The 22,309-nt window shown below is 55.8% G+C and overlaps 1 protein-coding gene across 9 annotated transcripts in view; it reads left to right on the top strand.

Annotated features, from left to right (window-relative positions):
- The window catches only part of NRXN2 (neurexin 2), a 98,701-nt gene extending 79,837 nt beyond the window's left edge, over positions 1–18,864 (top strand). For 5 of the 9 annotated variants that reach the window (XM_063094141.1, XM_063094142.1, XM_063094143.1 and 2 more), the window contains 3 exons: positions 2,490–2,815; positions 5,128–5,206; positions 18,039–18,864. In XM_063094141.1, coding sequence (XP_062950211.1) covers positions 2,490–2,815; positions 5,128–5,206; positions 18,039–18,343 — 710 coding nt within the window. In that variant the 3' untranslated portion in view covers positions 18,344–18,864. Of the gene's footprint in view, positions 1–2,489; positions 2,816–5,127; positions 5,207–17,456 lie in introns of all 9 variants that reach the window. The other 4 variants (XM_063094138.1, XM_063094137.1, XM_063094135.1 and 1 more) reach the window with 1 other exon arrangement.
- Positions 18,865–22,309: the final 3,445 nt, after the last annotated feature.

Here is a 22,309-nt window from a genome sequence, read left to right as displayed (position 1 = left end):
GGGGGGACGAGCTCTGTACCTCTAAGGCTAAACTCTAAGGGGGAAGTAGAACTGTTAAATCTCCATTTAACCAGCTGATAACTGTGCTTTTAAATGTCCACTGGGGCCTTCCCCAACTAAAATCCCCAAATGTAACTTCCAGCCCCCCACACCAGCGGGGCCTAAACATGCTGATAACCAGATGTGATAAATCCATAACAGGACAAAAAGTTAAAGGGACTGTAACAGATATCGCTAAAACCTACAGCCCCCAGCCACACTGGGCTGCTCTCTCCAGCGGGGTGAACTTTAACCCTTTGAGGAGTTCATGGCGGTGGGGGCAGGGGTGGGGGCCACAAGGACGAAGTTTTCTAACTCTATGTGGCTTCCTCTCCATTACCCACCTCCCTCTCCCAGAATCAGAGAGGCCAAGGGAGCAACCTGGGCTGAGGCTGGGACAACTTGTGATACCAAGGGTAGGGAGAGCTGGACAGACCCTGTTGGGGGGAGGGGGTGGGGCCTGTGGCCTAGATGAGGGGAGAGCTCAGACTTGTGATCTGGAACCCAGCTGTCCTTCACCAGCTGTACATCTACATCTTCTCCTTAGGCCCATATTTCCTCTTCTAGAAAATGATGGATTGAGTTTCCCAAAGTGTAGTCTTACTTTTTGTGTGGCCTTGGTTAAATTCTTCCCCTTTTTGAGCCTCAGCTCCCTCCTCAGTAAGATAGGGACAGTGATCCTTAGAGGGAATATTTTATAGTCAGTGCCTGGTGTGTGATAGGTGCTCAATAAAAATTTATTGAATGAATCCATTTTCCAGTTCCAAAATGTGTCCTGTGAAACAGTCCCACGACATGCCTTACAATGAAGAGATTTGTGGTAAAATGAGTTTGGGAAGTGCTGAATCCTGGTTTTTCTTCTTGGAGATACACATGTACAGTAGTCTAATAAAGGCTTTGAGAAGTCCTGTGAGAAAAAAAACCTGTTTAATTGTGAAATATTTCCTTCCCGAATTCACTTGACCACTGTGACCCTTCTCTCCTTTGTTTTTCTCATAATTCTTATGATCAAGAATAGAGTCAGACACAGTGGTCCTCATGCACCTCTCTGAGTCTGGTATTTCAGGGTCTATCTCAGAGCTGCTGCCACTGGTCCTCCACCTCTGTGGGCTCTGGCTCCCCCATCTGTCCCTGCTCAAAGTGGGCAGTGGGAAAGTGCTGGAGGAGGAGGAGAGGATGACCAGTGGCCAATCATTGGCCAGAGGCTAGACAGATGGTTGGGTGTCCCAGAGGCCTGGGTATCCCAGAGAACTTGTGTTTCCAAAGAGGATGTGGTTTCACAAGTTGTACTATCCTCAGCCCAGGTTTTGGGGACAGGCTTATAGGCACCTAACTCTAAACCAGATCTTTAACGAGGCACTAACCAGAGGCTAATAAGGGCTAAGCCAGGTCTAACCCCCCCAGCGCTAACAGCTGAAGGTCTGGGGAGAAAGGGGCAATGTAGTAGTCCCTCTGCCCAACACCTCCCCCCCAAAATAAGCAGCACCAAAACCAAAGTTAAATCTAAACTTAAACATAATAAATATCTTTTCTAAAAACCAAACCAAAACAACAAACTCAGAGGGTTAAACTGACCCCCAGATCCACTAAAACCAAACAGAACAGCCAAACCTCACCCAGGTGGGAATTCTGAGGTGTAATACTGCTGAGTGTGGAGTGAGATTGGAGCTGGAGTGGGTTTTTTTTGGCTGTCAGTGAGCGAAGCAAGGTCCCTTTAACATTTTCCATTTCTGTGCTTGCACACCAGGTGGGGAGGAAGGGCTCAGCTTTCCAGGGCCTGGTCCTGGGCAGTGGCTGGGCCTTGGCAGGGGAGGAGGAGTGAGGAGAGCCTGGCCAGGGGGCAGAGGGCCCAGGTGGGGGCATGGGCAGGAAGCCAGCCAGGAGCAGGCTGCAGGCTGCATGGCTGCTCCACACACTGTCCGCCCCTCGGTCTCGCCTCCTCTGCTCTCACATGCACCGACTCCACCTTGGCTTGGATGCCACCCCTTCTGTCTCTGCCTCTGTGTCTCCTGTACGTGCCACTTCCAGGGCTCCATGGCTCCATGGCTTGGGGCCAGATACTGGGGTAGGGGGAAGCAGAAGGAGAAGATGGGGACCGAATTAAGGGAAGAGGAAGAAGAGGGTGATGGCCCTGTAGAGAAGAGGGGGAAACGGGAAGGTGGAGAAGGCATGTGCATGGTGGGGAGAGGGGGAAGATAGGGCTCCCTTTCCCCAGCCCATGTGTGCCTTGGGGGGACCCCCCCCTTCTGGGGATCCCACCTGGCTGGGCTAGGGGCTGTGGCTGACAAGGACTTTCCCTCTGGTTGTCTGCCCCTTCCTCACCTCCCCCCACCACTTGCTGGTTTCTCCTCCATGCCTCTCTCTTCCCCTTGGCTCCCCTCCATTCTTCTCCCACTGCCTACCCCTTCTCTGTCTGTCACCCCCTACCCTACCTGTTCCCTTCCCCCCAGGCCGCCAGCTGACCATCTTCAACAGCCAAGCCGCCATCAAGATTGGAGGCCGGGATCAGGGCCGCCCCTTCCAGGGCCAGGTGTCCGGCCTCTACTACAATGGGCTCAAGGTGCTGGCGCTGGCCGCCGAGAGCGACCCCAACGTGCGGACTGAAGGCCACCTGCGCCTGGTGGGGGAGGGGCCGTCCGTGCTGCTTAGTGCAGAGACCACGGCCACCACCCTGCTGGCCGACATGGCCACCACCATTATGGAGACCACCACCACCATGGCCACAACCACCACGCGCCGGGGCCGCTCCCCCACGCTGAGGGACAGCACCACCCAGGTGAGGCCCCCTTTGGCCTGCGGACAAGGGTGGGGATTTGGGTGGCAGATAGAGGTGATGTCTGCATAGCAACCGTGGTGCCCAGGTGAGGGTCCAAGGGGTCTGATGGGAGCCTGGAGGCCACTGTCCCTGACCTTGTTGTCACAGTGATGGTTCAGGTGAGGCAGGCAAGGTCAGCTTTCAGGAAGCTGCTATTGTGGGTTATTGTGGATGTGGGGGTGGCCACTATTTCTAGAGGGACCATTCTGAGTTGAGGGGGAATTTGGTATTCCAGCTAGGCCAGGGAAGACCACCCCACCTAAGAGAGAAGAAGTCTGGATTGGGTAGGGGTGGGATGACCCCTTCTGCTCTCACACCCTAGTGAAGGCCATGCTCAGCGATGTGGTGGGCAGTGAGTGGGGGATGTGTGGTGCCAGGATGTAATGCTCTGCGCAGAAGTGACAGTGCTGGAGGGGCCACATGCAGGCAACCCCTTTCCAGAGGCTGGGGGAGGCCAGGAACAGCCTCTCTTTGTTTGCTGGAATCCCTGCAGTGGGAAAGGCCCTGGCTGCAAGTCCATTGCCTTCACAAGTCCTCTCTGTCGATCTTGAGCATGCCCACTGCTCAGTGGGCCTCAGTGTCTTTGGTGTCTGTGGGGCTGAGGAGAACGTTGATGCAGACAGTTCCAGTGCTTTGCCCTCGCCTAGTGCTCACCCCCCTGCTCAGGTGCTCCCTGGGTCAGGTCAAGCCCAAGTGGTAGAGGCAGACTAGAGGGGCCTACAACTGGGCAATGAAGCTCTGTTGGGGCAGGATGGGCCTGTCTTTCCTGGTGGCCAAAGCCAACTGAGCTTGTGTGACTTACTGAAGCAGCCCGGGGTCTGGGCCAAGTTTTGTAGCTATTGCCCCAATGCCTTCTCTGAGTGTTGGCCCAGAGAGGGCTCACACCCTGCTTAACCATCCACCTCCGTGCTTCTCCTGTCTCCATCTCCAGATCTCACCACCTGTGGCTGTTGGGTCTCTAGGACTGTAGAGACCTCTGTCCCCCTGGGGTGAGGGAGGGATCTGGGGTGGCCACGAGGACTGCCCCTATGTTCACCACCAGTCTGCTTCAGCTTCTCCCTCTAACTGAGGGGTGGGCTCCCTGTGCTCCAATGCCCCTCCTCCCTGCCAGTCTGTGCTGCAGGGAGCCAGGGACTAGGCTAGCCAGGCTCGTATAGGTGAAAGACTCAAGCCTATGCTCCCTTCCCCTCTGCCTTCACTAGCAAGGAAACGGGATCTGAATGCGTGGAGCCTTGCCCCTAGAGAGTGGTGAGCCCTGGGAGAAAGGCCTGGACTCTACCAAGGCTGAGTACCGGCCACGCCCAGTGCTCTCCAAGTTGTAGGGGAAGAAAGACTGTCCAGTCTCAGTGGGAGAGTGATGGGCAGACCATCCAGGTGGAAAAGAGGGGTGGGGAACCCAGAGGTCACTGCTGTGGTTGAGAAGCACCCACTAGGGAGGGGGCAAGAATGCAAGAAGGAAGATGGATCCTCCAGACCCCACCTTACTCTTGGGCGAGGACCATTCTGTCTGAAGATCAGGGGCTGGGAGGAGGCAGGATATGACCCTTTCACCCCTCCTGTCTGTGGCCTTCAGCCTAGCCCTGTCCTCCCCGCTCCTTAGTCTCTTGGGCTCCCTTCCTTCCTGAACTTTGAGTTTCCCTCCTTGAGTCTCTTCCTTAACACCCCCTGAGAGCCCCTTCCCCCTTACACTCACTCATCTTGGGGATTCTCTTTGCAATCAGGAGGAGAGAAAATGCTGACAAAGTCGACTCTTGTTGCCAAGGCAACCACAGTCCTAATTATTGTGTGCAGCGGGTTCTCTCCAGCTCCGGGAAGGGGGTTGGGAGAGATGAGGGGTGGTGAAGATGGAGTCAGGAAACCCCTCCAGGTCCTGCTTTCTCTGCCTGTGCTGGCCTCCAAGGACACACCGTGCCTCATCTCCCCATGCCCCTACCCCCAAGGCATCCTGGGCCCCCTGGCTCCAGCCCTGCAGCCCCAGGTCTGGCATCCTGTCTCCTCACCTCCCAGAAGCGAAAAGCACAACCTGTGCTGTCTCATTGGTCCTCAGAAGCCATGGGAGCCTGCAGGGCTGGCGCTGTGAAGTTTCCCCTTGTGTGGGAGGAAATAGAGGCCCAAGGTCACCCACAAGTGATGGGAGAGGTGGGGCTTGGACCAGGGTTGTCTTTCTTATCCCAGAGCCCTGTCCCCTGTGCTGTCCACACCTCAAGAAATGGCAGTGGGGTCTGCTGACCCACCGGGATCCCTTTCTTCCCACCCCTCCTCTCGCCCCCCAGAATACAGATGACCTACTGGTGGCCTCGGCAGAGTGTCCGAGTGATGATGAGGACCTGGAGGAGTGTGAGCCCAGTACTGGTGAGTGCCTTTCCCCCCTCCCCTGCCCCGGGGCCCGCCATGAGGCTTCTGGGAGGGGGGCGACTGTCCCTGCCACCTGGCCCAAAAACCCCAGGGCCTGCTGCCAGGCCTTAGCTTTCGTCCGTAGTTCTCCCTCCCTTCCTAACATCCCCCCAGGTCCCTCAAATGCCCTATGGCAAGGTGCCCTTTTGGTACTCCACTCCTCAGAGGTAGTGAGGTCCTTAGCCTAAGGTCTTGAGGTTGAGAGCCAAGGGGTTCTGGGAGGGAAAGAGGAAGACTTTTCCTTAGAAAGGTGAGTGACTGCAGCTCTCATGAGCCCTTGGGGTGGGTCATGGATAATGCAGGCCTAGGAACTACAACTCCCATTGGCTCTTGGGTCCAGAACTACAACTCCCATCTGCCCCTGAGACCTGGCACCCTCTTGGTCCCTAGAAGAGAAAGTTTCTGCTGATCCTGAACCCTTCTCATCCCCAGTATCAGGAAGGTGTCTGGTGCTTTGGTCTGAAGAGTTCCCAGGGTGGACACTGCCAGGCCTGCCAGGCCAAAGCAAGGCAGTTACTACACAGCAACTGTGTGCCCCTCAGGCCGGGTGAGAGGTGCTCCCTACACCAGACATGTGGTACGGTGCGGGAACTGGGACCTGAGGTCTGGCCCAGATTTCTAGAAGGGGAGCTGCTGTAGGGGGAGAGGGCTGGGAGGGAGAACTCCCTGGGGGGATGGGTTCCAGGCCTCTGCTTGAAGGGTGCAGCCACAGGCAGACTGGCAAAGCAGGGGTGAGCCTTGAGTGCTGACAGAAATGTGGGGTATGGAGTGGCTCAGTGGGTGTTGGGGCCACTCAGCTGAGCAGGTTGGGGGTGGCTGACAGGAGCTGGGGGGAGGGCAGGGCACTTGAGGCTGGTGGCGGGAATGGAGAAAGGACCAGATGTGGCCAGATTTCCCAGTGGGGAAACATGGGTCTTGATGGTGGTCCAGATGAGCCTGTGGGAATGGAGGGGCACCCACATCTCCTGCTTGGGTTCCCAAAGACTTCTCTCCCTGTTACCTTGCAGTGGATGGCACCTGGGCTGTTGGTATCAGAAGGCTGAAGGTCGGGGCAGGTGTCTTCAGGGTCAGGAGAATGGATGTGGCCAGGAGGTGGGCAGTGTGCCCTGGGTACATCTCGTGAATCTGGCTTGGGGGGTGGATCTGGAGGTGTCTACCAGCGCCAAAGGAGACATTTATGCTGAGGGCAGGCACAGAGTGTGGGTAGAGCAAGAAGGGAACAGGTCCCAAGTATGGACTGTGGAGTCTTGGGGCAGAGGCTCAGGTTCAAAGACCAAGAGCACAGGGATTTCTGGGGCTCAGGCCCTGAGACCCAGAGATTGAAGCCAATTGCTCTTTGTGTCCTCCCAATAGTCCAGAGCTGAGAGGAGTCATTCCCATGGTCCTGGGATCAGGGGCACTGGGTGGAGCCACCAGCTTCTGGGGTGGAAAGGCCTCCCTTCCACAGCCCAGGGACTGTGCTTTCTGGAACAGAAGACCTCTACTGTGGGGGGGCCCCTCTGCTGGGGGCTGTCCCTCCACTTCACTGGGCAATCTCAGTTCAGGGACACATGTTCCAACCCCACCATTGCTTTGGGAAGCTCTGGTCATCTGGCAGCTCCAACACATAACACTCCCCTCAGCTCACCCCTCTAAGCTCTCGGCATTACTGGGGACTCCTGTAGGCTGACACAGCACCTCTAGCCTAGGCTGCTGGAAGTGGCTCTGATGAATGGTTCCTTGGGCTGGGCTCTGAGGACAAAGGACTGTGTGAGGCATGAGAAAAGGGCACTGCTTGGCCACATCACATGTGTTTGCACACGTGCTCATGTTCACACACTCTGGGATGGGAACTCCCAGGTGAAAGGAGGAGTACCTGCTCTCCCTGGACCCTTCAGAGGGGCGTCTAGGGTCTGATGGTCACTGTGCAGGGACAGGCAGCATACACTGGGCCCCACCAGGGCTACACTCTGTCCACTGAGGTTCCCGCCTCCCAGCCCTGGCTCGGACTGTAGTCAGGTGCCTGGGTGTGAAGCTGAGTGTGCACACTGGTGGTCTGAGTTTTTAGGCTGCACTAGGACACAGGGGCGAGGAGGAGCTGAAGTAGATGGGTCTGTTACTCTGCTCCCCATCCACCCCTAGTCAAGGCTCTGTAAGGTCACCTACTGCTGGACCATCCTCCTGTGAAAAGGGCTGAGTATATGACGGGAGGCTGGAATGTGGAGGAGAACCAGAAGCTGAGATGGGGAGGGGATGGTGGCCGGCTCAGCACCCCAGATTTAAAAATAAGGCTGGGAGGGAGAGCAGAGTGTACACTGGAGACCCCAGAGGACACTGCCAGAATCCATAGCCTCCTCCCAGCCCTGAGACACACGTATTTACATATCCACACTCAAACCACTTGGAGAGGCTTAAGGTTGGACCCTCATCATCCTGCTGGGAGGCCAGGCAGGGACCACAGTGACTCCAGGGTCCCCCAGGCTGGTGTAGACCATGCTATGCCATGCAGAGCTTCTCCACCCAGAACCTCTCCTAGGCTCCCAGTGCAAGGAGGCTCTTCTCTAGTGGAGGACCAGGACTCCTGTGGCTCCAAGGTCAGTGTTAGAGGTGGAGGCAGCCTGGACGGAGACAGTGGTTGCCTAGGGCCTGACCCCAGGGTGTTGGTACCCTCCCACCTTCCAGATGCTCATCCCTGGGTCCAGGTATGGGGCTTGGGATCATTCCTGCTCACCTTCCACCCTTTCCCCTAACCTGGGCCCCTCCATAGACCCAGGTCCCATACCTCCCCCTGCTTGGTGAGACCATCATCTAACATGGTTCTCTTATCTGAGGTTGGCAACCCAGCCAAAAAATGGTGTTGTTTAAAATGAATGGAGTGCCTTTCAGGGAGCATGCACTGTAGAGTTGGTAATGTGACCCTCCATCTCTTGTTGGCTCAGTTGGTCTGACACTCATATTGTGTTCCCCGCCTGGCCCCTGTTGGGATCTGACTTTGCACCCTTTGAGACACACAGGAAGAGCACACACAGGCTCAGACTCATAGAGGCAAACATCTGTATGCACACACATATGCTCTGACCAGAGGCATGCACACATACGTCCATGCCCACACATTTACAGACCCACCAGCAAGCTCACATGTACCCACTTCCACACCCACTCACATGTTCAAACCTAGAAGACAACATGCCATTCGTGGCCAGACCAGCAGAGGTACACACATGCTTAGACCCAAAGAGACACGTGTGCTCAGACCCTCCGAAATCCACATACACTTCTGTGAGACCCACAAAATCACAAACCCCGGCACAAGTGCACAGTCTCACGAAGGCACGCACATTTAGTCAGAGCCACGAAGTCTTTCATAGGATGCTTAGAGCTCCAAAAATACCCACAGAGGGGCTCACAGGTACTCACCTGCTCTGCCCCCAGAGGTTCACACTTACCCGTGTGCTCACCAAGGAGCACATACACTCAGACATCTTGTTTCTTAAACCCCCCAAGGCACTTGTGTGTGCTCAGAGCTACACATACTTGCATGTTCAAACCCACCGATGTACACTCAGACGTGCTCAAATCTGTGGTGTACATGACAGATGTTCAGCATAACACACACATTGCAGACACTCGGGATGCACATGTGTATGTTCAGACCTGAGCACGTGCGCACACATGCTCAGACCCATTGAAGCACATGCCTTGTGATATGTCCTTGGACTCATGGAATTTCACATCCGTGCTCAGCTCGCAGTGTCACACACATGTGTACAGATGTACCTGTGTAACAAACTCACACAAGTGCTCACCATAGAATCCTACACACATGTTCAGACTTACTGGTGCTCACATATGTTTCAGAACCACAGGTACATGTATGCATATTCTGATCAGGCATGTACACAATGTACTCAGACTCACCGAAGGGTGCATGTGCACACACACGTACTATTCACAGAGGTGCACATGGGTTATATATCCCCAGGTACATTCTCCAAGATGCACACATGTACCCGCAGAAGGATGTACTCATGCACCAACATGTGTGCCAATTCCCACAGAGGCATGCCCACTTGCACCCAAAGGTGCACATTGCACTAAGGCCCCCATGTGCGTGTGGACACATTCTCAGAGGTAGGCTGTGTGTGCTAGGTCCCAGAGGCCCACACACATGCACATATTTGTTCAGCCTCATAGACCTGCACCCCTCCCATGCTGCTCCTGTGAGAGGAGACCCTCAGAAGCCCACCTTAGCTCACACATCCGAGTCTCATACTAATGTGTACACTGATGTGCTCACACACACACACACACATATGCTCAGACCCTCGAGGCATGGAAACATGTACTTAGTCCCACAACGGTGTACACATACACATATGCTCACCTTCTGAAACATATATGTTGGTTCACACTCAGAAGCATGCACACACACACACACATGCTCAGACTCACAGAAGTGCAGGTACATGTGCTCAGGCCCTCAGAGGTAAACACACACACACACTCGCTCAGGCCTCCATTGACCCACATAGGTGCTCACAGCTGTGGGTGCACTTACGTGCCCAGAGGCACCCATGCAGTAGCAAACAAAAGGGCATACACATGTCCTCAGAGCTGCTGGGCATGCACCCATGCTCAGACCCATACCATGCCTGCCAGTGTGTTCACACTCAAGTGAGTATATGCAGCTGTTCAGACCCACCAGGGCACACACGTATACACTTGTGTCCTCAGATTAACACAGGCCCGTATGTGCTCAGACCCACAGAGGCAGCCTTGTGCACTCACCCATGTTCATCCCTCCTGCAGCATTGCCCCCACATGCGGGAATGAGACCCTCAGGCACAGTAGGCTTAGTTCCCCAGGGACACAGACACATTTGGTTAGACCCACAGAAGCACAAACGTGTTCAGATTCCCGGAGGGTCTCAAGGTAACGCTAGTTGCTATATCAGACAAACTCTGCAGCATCTGTGGTTTAACACATAGAAATGTTATTTCTCATTCCGGTAAGTTGTAAACAAGTGGTCCTGATTGGTGAGCAGCTCTTCTCCGAGCAATGGCTCGGGGCCTGGTCTCCTTCCGTCTTGTGGCTGCATCTTCAACATGTGACTTCCTGAGTTGTGGTGGAAGGGAAGGAACACGGAGACCTGAAGGGAGGTTTTTGTGGGCGAGGCCTAGGAGAGGTGCACATTGCTCCTGCCCATGCTCCATTGTCTGGAGATCAGTCGTGTGTGTGGCCAAAGCTAGCTGCAAGGAAGGCCGGGAGGTATGGCCCTGCTGTGTCACCAGGAGGAGGCAGCAACAGATTTGAGGACCAGCTAGTGAATTATTTGCCATAGTCTGCTCTTTGGGTCACCAAGGATCTGTTTTACTCTTTCTCCCATCCCCAGAATGTCCCCACTCCTCCCTAGGGGAGATAACCTAGAGTCCTACCCAGTCAGAGCATCATCTCAAAGCTGAGATGTCTGGGAGACATCCATTCCATTGGGTCTAGACCTGGCTGCTCTGGTCTGAATACCCATATGTGGTCTGGATACCCATGAACTAAGAGGATAATTTATCCCACACACCCAGCACACACCCAGAATACAGTGGTGGGGTAGAGACAACCACCGCAACAAAACCTCCCATTCAAAGAATAGAAGGATGGAAGACACACAGCAGCCCCTAGTTCCCAGCACTGAGGAAATCCTCAGATTCCCACTGGCCCAGGTTTGCTCCCAGCCTTGAGGAAATCCAGCCGGCAGGCAGACCACGCTCTGCCCCTGCAGTGGGGAAGTTTCTCCATTAAACCTGCCTCTGTTCTTTGGGAGAGGCTCCCCTCTGCCTTGGCTGGGACCCCTGGCTCTGCACTCTGGGATGTTTTTCTCAGTCCTCGTCCTCTATGGCCACCTCTGAAGTGGGTGTTGGGAAAAATGTCTTCCTTGGGGGTGCTAGAGCATTGACAGCCCACTCCTGGTCATGCATATTTGGGGGCCTAAAGGTGATCTTAAGGCTGAAACAGTCCAAGTAATCACACCCAGCGTTCTTTCCTAGAAACAAATCTTGGGTCCCTTTTACTCCTTGTTTCTCTGCCCCCGTGCCTCTTTCTCTTCCTGTAGTGGTGACTGTCTTGAGATCATTTGAAACAATAGGTGGGGAGACCACACCCTAAATGTGTCTCTTGAGCAAGGCTGAGTTGCCTCATTCAGATGAGAAGTTTTACTGGGCCGTTGTCCCTCAAAGCCTTTTCCAGTATTCTCTCTTCTGTTTGGGGTTTGGAAGCAGTGGCTCTTCTGACTCTTGCAGGATCCAAATTTCCAGGTTCTCTCTGCTCCTGTCATTTTTACTTGCAGACCAGCCAATTGTCACCCAAGTTTGTCTCTTTCTTGTAACATGTTGCAAGAGCAGAAAGTAAAAGCCTGTGTCTTTGCTCAGTGTTTTTCCAGACTTTTCCCTCACGCCTCGGCCTCAGCAGGCCGTATCTGCTCTCAGGGCATCACCAGCACGTTTCCACCAAATGGTTTGCCACTGCCTCGCACGGGTCTTCATCTTTCTAGCCTCCACATCTGTTTCCTTGGATTGTCACGTGCTGCCACAGGTTTTTGTTATCCTGACCCCCATTTCTGGTGCCAGTGTCTGTATTAATTAAGGTAACATTTGTTTCTGTAACAGATAAGCCCTGAATCTCAGTGGTTAATTGAAGAGAAGTTTCTCACTCAGGTGCACCCTACCTGGGTGCTCCTGATCAGCAGGTGTCTCTGCCCCAAAGGGTGCTTTAGGAATCCACACTCCTTCTATTGGTGGCACCTCCATTTTCAGCATGTGGTTTCCAAGATCACTGCAGGAGAAAGATGGTAGAGGATGGTACATAGGAGGCTATTAGTGGCCGGTGCTAGCAGCACCCACTACCCAGTCATATGGCCACGCCTAATTGCAAGGGATGCTGGGAAATGTAGTCTAGCTGCCTGGAGAAGGAGAAAGTGAGTTTGGTGCACTTGTGGGGTACACTGCACATGCTCAGACCCATGGTGGTGTGCTCACATGTCCTCAGGAGCTCATTCAAGCATTCACACTTGCACACTGAGCTCAGACCCAGGCTCAGAGACTGGGGGCCACATGCCAGATGGCCAGAGGTTCACTCACACGCACACACACCTGTTCAGACTCGCTGACACACACACTCACTTGCTCAGATCATGCCACTGAGGTTCATGTGCATATGCACACACATGCTGAGGGACATATGCCCAGGTGCACAGAAACACACTGTCAGAGGGTGTGTACACGCATGTGTATGCCTATACACATCCATGATGTACCTCACTTTCTCTGACTTTGAAACCACCCTGGCCTCTGCCCTTGCTGTGCTGGCATTTCAGGGTGGAGAGAGGCACTGTCCTTTGCCACCACTCACAGTGGCATAGGTTGCTCACTGCTCAAACAGGTGAGTAAAGGCTGAAATCTAGCCAGTGCTCTGCTTGCCCAGCCATGTGTCCTGGGCCTCAGAGCAGCGCTGTGTCCACTTGGAGGAGAGAATGCTTCTCTCCAGTTTTGCAAAGAAATGCTGTTTGCCAAGTCGTGCTCCACCCCCCTCCCCGGGCTATGTCCACGTCAAGGGGCTGCCTTTTTTCTAATCCACAGGAGATGCCCTGTAGGCTAGTGGCCTTCTTGTCCCTCACAGCCTGGACAGGGCCCCCAGCACTGGTGGGTGGGGTCTCAGCCAGCTGATGGCTTAGTCTCAGACATTCTCAACCTCAGTTCTATACTCCCCTTTGGGTGTGGGCACATCTTGCTTGGGTGGGAATGGGGTTCTTGGTTAGATTTCTAATTGGGAACTTCTGTGCCCTAAAGACAGAAAGGGCTCAGGAGTGGCTGGTGATCTTGGTCAGAATGGAATCCTTTAGTAAGTGGGACTGACATGCACAGAAATCCAGTTTTTCTGAGGATGCAGAGGGTGGTGGGTGGTGTCGGTGACAAATGTGCACCTGTGAGTATTTTCCAAATGCTGCAGCAGCCTGAAGTGGGGGAGGAGCGGGGGCTACCTGGGGTCCTTACCAGACTCTCATGGCTCCTGGGGGCACCACACCCCAGCATACGGTGTAGAGCTGGACCCAGGGCCCAGGCTGCACGAGTCATCGTGAGTCTGTACCCCTCAATTGCCAAGTGGGAGTGGCAGTAGTTAGATTTTTCGCGGTGAGAAGTCTTGGAGGTTCCTCCCCGCTTCTAGGCCCTACTGATTTCTCATGAGGGGAGGCTCTCCTGATCCTTACCAGACCAGTGTCTGAGCTAGGAAAGCCCAGCACTCTACGTCAGGCCAGGCTGAGAGTGTGGGGAGGGAGGCTGTGTGTGTTATTGTGGGTTCTCCACAGCCTGTTCTCTTGAGGAAGGTGTGGGTATGGGACACATGGAGAAAGCAGTGTGGGGAACAGAGGCTGCCAGAAGAAGGGGGCACTGAGGGGGAGCCATGGCAGTGTGGGGGACATGGGTGATATCACCCTCAGGAGATATGCCGTCAAACCCTTGGGCAGAGAGGGGCCCAGAGAAGCCCCAAAGAGCTGGAGATGTAGGGACAGGGTGGAGACCCAGCTACAGAGGGCTGGGAGGGCTCTGGGGGCTGGGGGAGGCCATGTGGGGGATCCTAGGAGCCTATTGTGTCCCAAGGACCAGTGAGTTGAAGTAAATGATTGTGGGGGGCTCAGGCAGGGCAGGACTTGTCCAGATCCAATGCCTGAAGCCTCCACGTGCCCTAGCCTCGCTGGTGGTGAGCAGGTTGGTAGAGAGCCAAGACCTGTGCCCTGGTCAGCTCGATTAGCCACTCTAGGGCAGGACTTGTCCCTGGCAAAGGCCTCCTAGTCTGGTCCTATGCCCTGGCCTAAAAAAAGAATGGCTGAGGCCCCAGCTATGGCCAGCTGGTTGAGAGTCATAAGCCAGCTTAGGGCAAGCCTTGACCCTGGAGTTTCTAGCAGTAACTGGTGGCCCATTATAAGATGGAAGGTGGGGATGGCAGTGGGTGGGAGTGAGACCCAGGACAAGGCTCCCGCCAGGCTGCGCTCTCAACAGTGCCTGCTGCTTCAGAGGGTGGAGAGGGAAGGGTGTTCAGAACACAGCTGCTCTGGCCTGTGAGAGGGGCTCCCACCCCCTTCCCCAGATACCTAGTCTGTCCTGGCTGAGGCAGTGCCTAAAGAATATTCCTCCCCTTCTCCTGAATAAGAATTATGAGCCCCAGCGCTGTGCCAGGCCAACTGCTCGGTCTAGGGAGACAGACAGATGGGACTTGGGCCTTTGGGCCTTTCCTGGCAGTGAGTCCAAACCTGTGCCTCCAGGGAAGAATAGGGACATAGTGTCAGAGGCATCCAAGGCAGGGAGCATCCTCTGGAGGTCTGCCTGGAAGAGGAGGTGTTTGTCTGGACCGTGAGAAAGCAGCAGGGGAAGATGTTCTGAATAGAAGGCAAGGGCGGGGGAGGGCAGGTGGTGTGTAGGGGGGGCCCAGATGCACTTAGGATCCATGCAGGAGGGGAACCCTGCCATGATTGGGCTCAGGATGCCACCACTTGAGGGGCTGCCAGCCTCCTCCCACAAGTTGACAGCTGAGTTTGCTCCTTACAGGGACCAGGGTGGCCAGGTCATCTTTTGGTGGGTCTGGGGCTCAGACGGGGATGGGAGGACACACTATATTTATTCATAGGCTGGAGGGCCCATAAGGGCCAGGCCTTGATTTCACCCTGGGCCTGGAGCCCAGTACCATGGTTTTGTAGATGAGGAAACTGAGGCCCAGGGACTGGAAGAAATTTGCCCACAGTCACATAGGAATTCAGTAGCAGAACAGGTGTGCAACCTCTCAGGCTAGCATCCAAGGCAAAAGTCAAACAGCCCAGCTTCCTGGATGGATGGGGATGATTCAGGCTTTCCCATGCTCCTTGTGAGACCTGCCCTTCCCTGGCCTCTGAGAGCCACAGAAGGGACTGCACAGTCCATTCATTCACCTCGCCTGACACCAACAACTAGTGACCTTGGGAAGTCCTGCCTGCTCCAGGCCTCAGCATCCTCATCCGTAAAAAGCCGGGATTGGACAGTCCCAGCTCCACAAAACATGCTTCTCTGTTCTTGGTGTAGTTTTTCATTGTGGCCGGGCCCATGGAGGGCCAGGAGTCCTGGGGCTTCAAAATCTGGGGTGCAGGTGAGCTCCAGCCTAGAGGGAGATTGAAAGCTGGTGGGGAGAACAGCCTGGGGAGCTCAGCAAGGCTGTGAGTTCAATGGCAGAATCTTGGCTGTGGCCGGCTGCTGTGGCCAAGGATGGCTCTGCCAGATTGCTGGAGCTTGTGATCTGAAGGGTCAGCAGAGGTGTTTGAACAGCAGCAGCGCCCAGGCCGGAGGGCTGTGGGTCGGGAGAAGAGTGCCAAGATGTGGAGAGGAACGCGGCTGGCCTGGCTGCGGTGGGGCTGTGGTGGGGCAAACGGGACCTGGCAGTGGATGCCCGGGGATACTTACCATGGAGGGGGTGGGAGGCTTGTGGGTGTGATCTATGAAGACCACACCCTGCAAAGACCAGGGAGAGGTTCTCAGGTGTGGGCAGGCCTTAGGCTGTGTTGGAGAGAGAGACAGAGAGGAAACCTCCAGTGCCCCCCCAGGCCAGAGATGCCTTTCCAAGAGGAGTGAGCTGTCCTTCCAGTCACCTGGAGCCTGGCTTCAGCTCTCTTCTACCCCAGGTTGGAGAGGAGGCCCAGATGGCTGATGGGAGTTGTAGCTGTTGACCCACGGGCTGATGGGAATTGTGGTCTACACCCCTCCAAGGGCTAATGGGAGTTGTAGTTCTCACCCTTTGGGGGCTGATGGGAATAGCAGTTTCTGCCCAGAGGACCCCAGTTATCAGACATAGAGAAGGGGAGACCTACCCCCTCAAAGCCCTCCCCACTAGTTCCCCTGGGCCCTATTTTAGCAAGTGCATCCCTCCCAGATGGCTGTGTATGTATTTTCTTTTCTTTTTTTACTTTCTTCTTCTTTTCGTTGTTTTATTATTGTTTTAACAATAATAAGAGGGTCAGAGGCAGTCAAGCCCTGGCCAGGTCCTGGCGGCCCATGGGGGTTCTGGGGAGGGGGAGGGGGGAACTCAGCGGGGGTCAGAGGTGGAGGGTGAAGAAAGAGAAAGTTGGGGAGTTAGGCTTAGCTCAGGAATCCTGTGGCCCTGCCCACTTCCATCCCTCCCTGCCCCTCCCCACCTCCCTGTCTCCATGGCTTCTCCCCCCACTCCCAGAGTCCTGTGGGGCAAGACCCTGCTCCAGTGTGTCAGATTGCTCCCTGCCCACTCTTGCTCATGGGCCTCCTCACCTCTCACCTTCACTGTCTCCTCTCTCATAGCCAATTAGCCCTCAAAGCCCCTTACCATGGCCATCCCCTCCCAAGTCCTGTCACCATGTAGCGGTTCCCGCACAGTTGCCTATCATGTGCCTGCTCTCCAAGCCCTCCTTCCCATTGCTGCCTCCCTTCCCCACACGCTGACACCAAGTGGCGGTAACAGTTCCTCAGCCGCAGCCCGCACTGTGCAAAGTTCAGCTTCATGTTTAATGACGGGGAGAGGGCACGAGTGAGGGAGGAGAGAGAGCGTTCAGGAGGAAGCGAGATGTGCAGGGAGAGAAGAGCGAGGGAGGGAGATGCAAACAGGTAGAAAACGTTGTACGGAAAAGTTGTTTTTTCTTATTTTTTTCCGGGAGAACCCGCTTACACAGCTCTGTTTGTAATTTTTTTCTTCATGCTAAAATCACACGGCCTATTTGTTGATGTAAGTTGCCTGAATTCCGTGGTATGCTATCTTCTTTTTTAAAAACAAAAGAAAAAAAAAAAAGAAAAATCTAGAAAAAACCCTTAAAGATATTGTTGTTAGGTTTGTTTAAATGCTGCTGTTGTATCTGTTTTTAAAGCCTTAAACCAGTAGAGTTTTTTTTTTTTTTTCCGTTTCTTTTCGATTTCCTTTCCTTTCTGTTCCTTTTGGTTTCTTAAGACAAAACAAAAGACCAAAAGCAGAGAGTCGCAGAGCCCGTGCGTGGGGTGCCCAGGGCATCCGAGCCGCTGCCCGCTTAAAGCGCAGTGCTCCGGCCGGCTGGCGGGCGGGCCCGGCCCGCTCTAGTCTCCGCCAAAGCCAATTGGAACCGATTTGGGTGTGTGAGGCTGTTGTTTCTCTCTCTGTGCCGGCCGCCCGCGCCCCGGCCCTCGCTGACGCCCGCTCTTCTCTCTTCTCTCTCTTGTTCTAGGAGGAGAGTTAATATTGCCCATTATCACGGAGGACTCCTTAGACCCCCCTCCTGTGGCCACCCGATCCCCCTTCGTGCCCCCACCCCCCACCTTCTACCCCTTCCTCCCGGGCGTGGGCGCCACCCAAGACACCCTGCCCCCGCCTGCGGCCCGCCGCCCGCCCTCCGGGGGCCCGTGCCAGGCCGAGCGGGACGACAGCGACTGTGAGGAGCCCATCGAGGCCTCGGGCTTCGCCTCCGGGGAGGTCTTTGACTCCAGCCTCCCCCCCACGGACGACGAGGACTTTTACACCACCTTCCCCCTGGTCACGGACCGCACCACCCTCTTGTCACCCCGAAAACCCGCTCCCCGGCCCAACCTCAGGACAGATGGGGCCACGGGCGCCCCTGGGGTGCTGCTCGCCCCCTCCGCCCCGGCCCCCAATCTGCCGGCGGGCAAAATGAACCACCGAGACCCGCTGCAGCCCCTGCTGGAGAACCCACCCCTGGGGCCCGGGGCCCCCACGTCCTTCGAGCCGCGGAGGCCCCCTCCCCTGCGCCCTGGCGTGACCTCAGCCCCCGGCTTCCCCCATCTGCCCACAGCCAACCCCACGGGGCCTGGGGAGCGGGGCCCGCCGGGCGCAGTGGAGGTGATCCGGGAGTCCAGCAGCACCACGGGCATGGTGGTGGGCATCGTGGCGGCAGCTGCCCTGTGCATCCTCATCCTCCTCTACGCCATGTACAAGTACCGCAACCGCGACGAGGGCTCCTACCAGGTGGACCAGAGCCGGAACTACATCAGTAACTCGGCCCAGAGCAACGGGGCGGTGGTGAAGGAGAAGGCCCCAGCTGCCCCCAAGACGCCCAGCAAGGCCAAGAAGAACAAAGACAAGGAGTATTACGTCTGAGCCCCCCGGTGCCGCGCCCCACTGCCAGCTGCCCCTCCCGGAAGAGCCCGGGAGGACGGTGCGGCCCTCCCCCTGCCGGGGCCTGGGACCCCCTCCCTGGCTGCCTCAGGCTTTTCTCACGAAGAGGAAATGCAAAAAAAAAAGAAAAGGAAAAACCCCGCGCTCGCCCCCTTCCTCCTGTTGTCCACCGCGGCAGCATCTTCAGGCCTGGGGCTGTCTGTCCCTCTGGGCTCTGCGCCCGCCAGGCAGGGCACGTGCTCACAGCCCTGGGTTGATTTATTTTTTTAAGGGGGGTAGTTTTATTTTGGTGGGGTTGGGCGGGAAGGAAGGCTGGGGTTTTTGTAAAGTGTCCACTACTTGTCCTGTTAATTTTCCTCAATTTTTCTTCTTCCTCCCTCTGTCCCTCCTGCCTTCCTTCTCTCCCCAAGCCCCGCAGTCCCCATCCCAGGCTTGCTGTGTCTCTCAGTCCTCACTCTCCTTCCCCACTTCTTTTTTGTGTGTGTCTGGTTTCTCCCTTCCTTTCCTCCCTTTGGGTTTCCAGAGTTGGTGGGAAAAGAGCGGGAGGGTGGGTCACCCAGTGGCCCAGTGGGGGTGGGGTGGGGCGGGGCAGTGAGATTGTCCTGTGTGCCCCAACTCCCCCCACAAGGAGAGGCACCTGCCTGGTGCCACCAAGGGAAGGGGCTCAGGCCTGGTTCAAGGCCTGTTCTGTGTGTGCCGCCGGGCGACGTGCATTGATGGGGAAACTGCTGGAGGAGTGGGGTGGGGGGCGGGTGGGAGGGGAAAGGCAAATGCAGATATATATTAAAGACAAATAATCTAGATACCGCAAGCAGCGCCAGTGGCACCCATTGGGCGCGGGCAGCAGGGAAGAGAGGGAGCGAGGCGTTGTCTGTGGACTGCTGGGGTCACTTCTCTGCCCACGGGCTCCCTGCTCCCCCAGTTTTTTTTCTCTCTTTGTTAACAAATGTGTCTGAGTCTTGGAAAACACCCCAACCCCGGAAATGTGTGGGAAAAAGAAAACAAAAACTTTCCAAATTCCAACAGTCCCGTGCAGTTCTTTTGGGGCGGGTGCTGTTAGAACCCTGGTCTTAGCTTCAGGCTGGGGTCTGGGCCCAAATTGGGGCCCATAAAAGCTGGTAAGTTGCCCCCAAACTTTTGGGCTCAGTATGGCTTTGGGCTCCTGGGGTGGCTTGTCTTTGTCTCACCCTTTGTTTTTGCTCGGCTGAAGATGGGGACAGGAAACAGCCCACGGGCTTGTGAGTGATTGCTGGTCTCTGGCCCTGGTTCTGCAGACCTTAGCTTCTCAGGATGGCTGACAAAGCCCCAGAGGCATCCTGTTGTCCCCTGGTGGCAAAGAGGCCACCCCACCAGGGCTATGGGTACCAGATGCTGACCAAGGGTAGGGCAGATGCCACCTAATCCTGACAACAGCCTTTGGAGGGAGGCAGTGTGATGGCTCGGTTATAAGAACTTCAGTGGCTGGTCCAAGATCTCAAGACAAATCAGGGACTGAGTCCAACTGCTTCCAGTTCTCCCTGACTTGAGTCCCAGCTCCTTCCCCTGCACCTCTAGGGATTTAGACCCTGGGACCCTCCCCATCCCCAAGTCTACTGTGGTTGACTGTGGGCAGCTACTGGGACTGAAGGTGGAAGCAGAGCCAGCCACCTTGTCCACAGTGTTTACTCCCTCGTGGAGACCCTAACAGGTCCATGGTCTCGGACACGTAGGAGATGGATCTGTATTTGTTAACTCTCTCAGTCAAAAGGAACAGAGGCTCACGAGATGCACATTGCATGTGAGGACCCAGGTGTGCGGCATCCTTGGTAGGAGAGAGTGTGGGTGGGTCATCATGCCACTGGACACATGAAGCGTGACTCAACCATTCTCCTGTCACTCAGGGCTCCTCCCTCCATCGACTTGCTTCTCTGCTTTACACTTAGTCAGTCTTGCCTCCCCTCCTGGCTTTGCTTCCTCCCGCCCTTGGCTGGCCATCACCCTTCACTGCCCGATTCTGGATCCTGATCTTCCATCTGCAGGCGGCTCTGGCTGCAAGCCAGCTCGATCTCACAGCATTTTCCACTTCAAAAGCCTGGTCCATCATCAGGCCCAGAAACCTGGATGCTTGCAGGATCCCCACCCTTCAGCAAGGGAACATCCCTTAGCGGGAGAGGCAGATGCTGATCTGAGCAGCCCCCACCTACCTCCAGAGGCCCAGGGTGGCCTCATCTCCCTCTTCCCTTCCTCCGCCCCAGAAGGAATCTTTTGTCTTGGGATCCTCCCCACCATGGTGCCCCTGGGACCTCTTGAGAGTCCCCCCCAAAGTCCTATCAAGGGTGAGAGAGCAGGTCCTCACCCCGGCCGCCCCCAGGTGTGGATTTCCACATACTTAGTCTCTCCTTGGCTCCTGAGCCAGCCACCCGGGGGCGAGGCTTGGGCCCTGCTTGTTCCCCTGCTGCTCACAGTCTTGGAGCCTGGGGTTGGCATCGCTGAGGTCAGAGCTCTAACCACCTGTGGAAGTCTGGGAGAGGCCCTGACTAGGGGCAGTCTTGCCAGGACATAATGTCCCTGCGCTGGTGATGACCTCACCCCTGGGGTCCATGTTGCTGCTCTCTCTGCCCAAGGGACAGAGGCTGATCTCAGATTCCCCTCCCCCAACACCAGTAGCCAAAGTAAACACAGGCAGGCAGGAGTTGCTTGGTGCCAAGAAAAGAAGGACATTCTTATTCCAGAAACTTCTAGAATGGCTTTGAATGAGGTAGGGGGCCAAAAGCACAGTCCAGGAGTTGAAAAGATGGGCCCCAGTCCTGCTGGCTGCTGTATGACTCTGGGACTTGTTTTCCTTTCTGCACAAAGAGGCTAAGAGCTCCTGAAGTTCAGGGGCTTGGTTGTAAGTGGAAAGATTCCTGGACTCAGCCATTGACTCAGTTTACCCATCAGTAAGAGATGTCACCTTGGTCTCAGTTTCATCAACCTGTGCCTCTGATGTTGAACTTAGTTAGCACCTGGGCCTGAGCTGGGCTCCTCTGGGTCTGGGTAGCCTGGCAAAGATCCCCAGGGGAGTCCCAAACAGCATCTGCGGGTGGCTGAGATTCCAGCTGCCCTAGCTCCTTGACAGGTGGTCCTTGTAGGGAAGTGTCAGGAGATTCCACCTTAGGGGTACCAAGGACAGGGATTTGGGGAGGAAGATCACAGTGAACTTTGGCTGTTGTCCTTTGACCTTGAAGACCTGCCCTGGCTATGCAAGCCTCCTGTGGAGGGAACACCAGCCCAGCCAGTTTGGGGCTCTACTGGGAGAAGGCCCCCTCCTGGAGATGGGAATGAGCCTGAGGTGCCTGGCACTGCTCCTCCCCACACATCCTCCGGGGTGAGCTGTGGGTCTGGCCAGAGGCAGAACTGACCAAGTGAGTCCCAAGTCACCTTCCTTATCCTGCTGCCTGAGGCCTCTACTGCCACAGGGATAAGACTGCTGGGGTGGTGACGGGCTCTTCTTTCCCACCCTCAGTGCCCTTGGCTCCTCCATTGCGGGTGCCCCAGCAGCTTCTGAGGTTAGGAGCCCCCATGGTAGGCATCATAAGAGGGGGTGTGTCCCAAGTGGAGGCCTTCCATCTGGGTGGGCAGCAGCCACCAGGGTACAGGCCTGTGGCTGCTGCTGAACAAGGCCCCTTCTCCCTTCTCTAGGCACCTACTGGGTCACGGTGATGCTGCTCACTCCCCAGAGGGGCAGGACCCTGGGCCCTTCCAGCTTCTAGGTCTTATTGAGTTAACTGAGGGGTGACTTATATTGGAAGCAGATAGGCCCTGGGTGCTGGAAGATCGTGACCACCTAGAAGGACCAGGAGCAAGGCCACTGTGAATGTGGGCAGAAGGATAGCCCTGACCTACTTGGTGAGCTGGAGGGACACCTCAGGGGGAAGGGAGGGGCAATCTCTCACTAGCCCTGGGTTGGTGGGAAGCTTCTGGACACCC

The sequence above is a fragment of the Cynocephalus volans genome, chromosome 4, assembly GCF_027409185.1.
Source record: "Cynocephalus volans isolate mCynVol1 chromosome 4, mCynVol1.pri, whole genome shotgun sequence".
In the NCBI taxonomy this organism is placed as follows: Eukaryota; Metazoa; Chordata; class Mammalia; order Dermoptera; family Cynocephalidae; genus Cynocephalus; species Cynocephalus volans.
The sequence above is the reverse complement of the archived record's forward strand: the minus strand, read 5'-3'. Positions and strand labels throughout refer to the sequence as shown.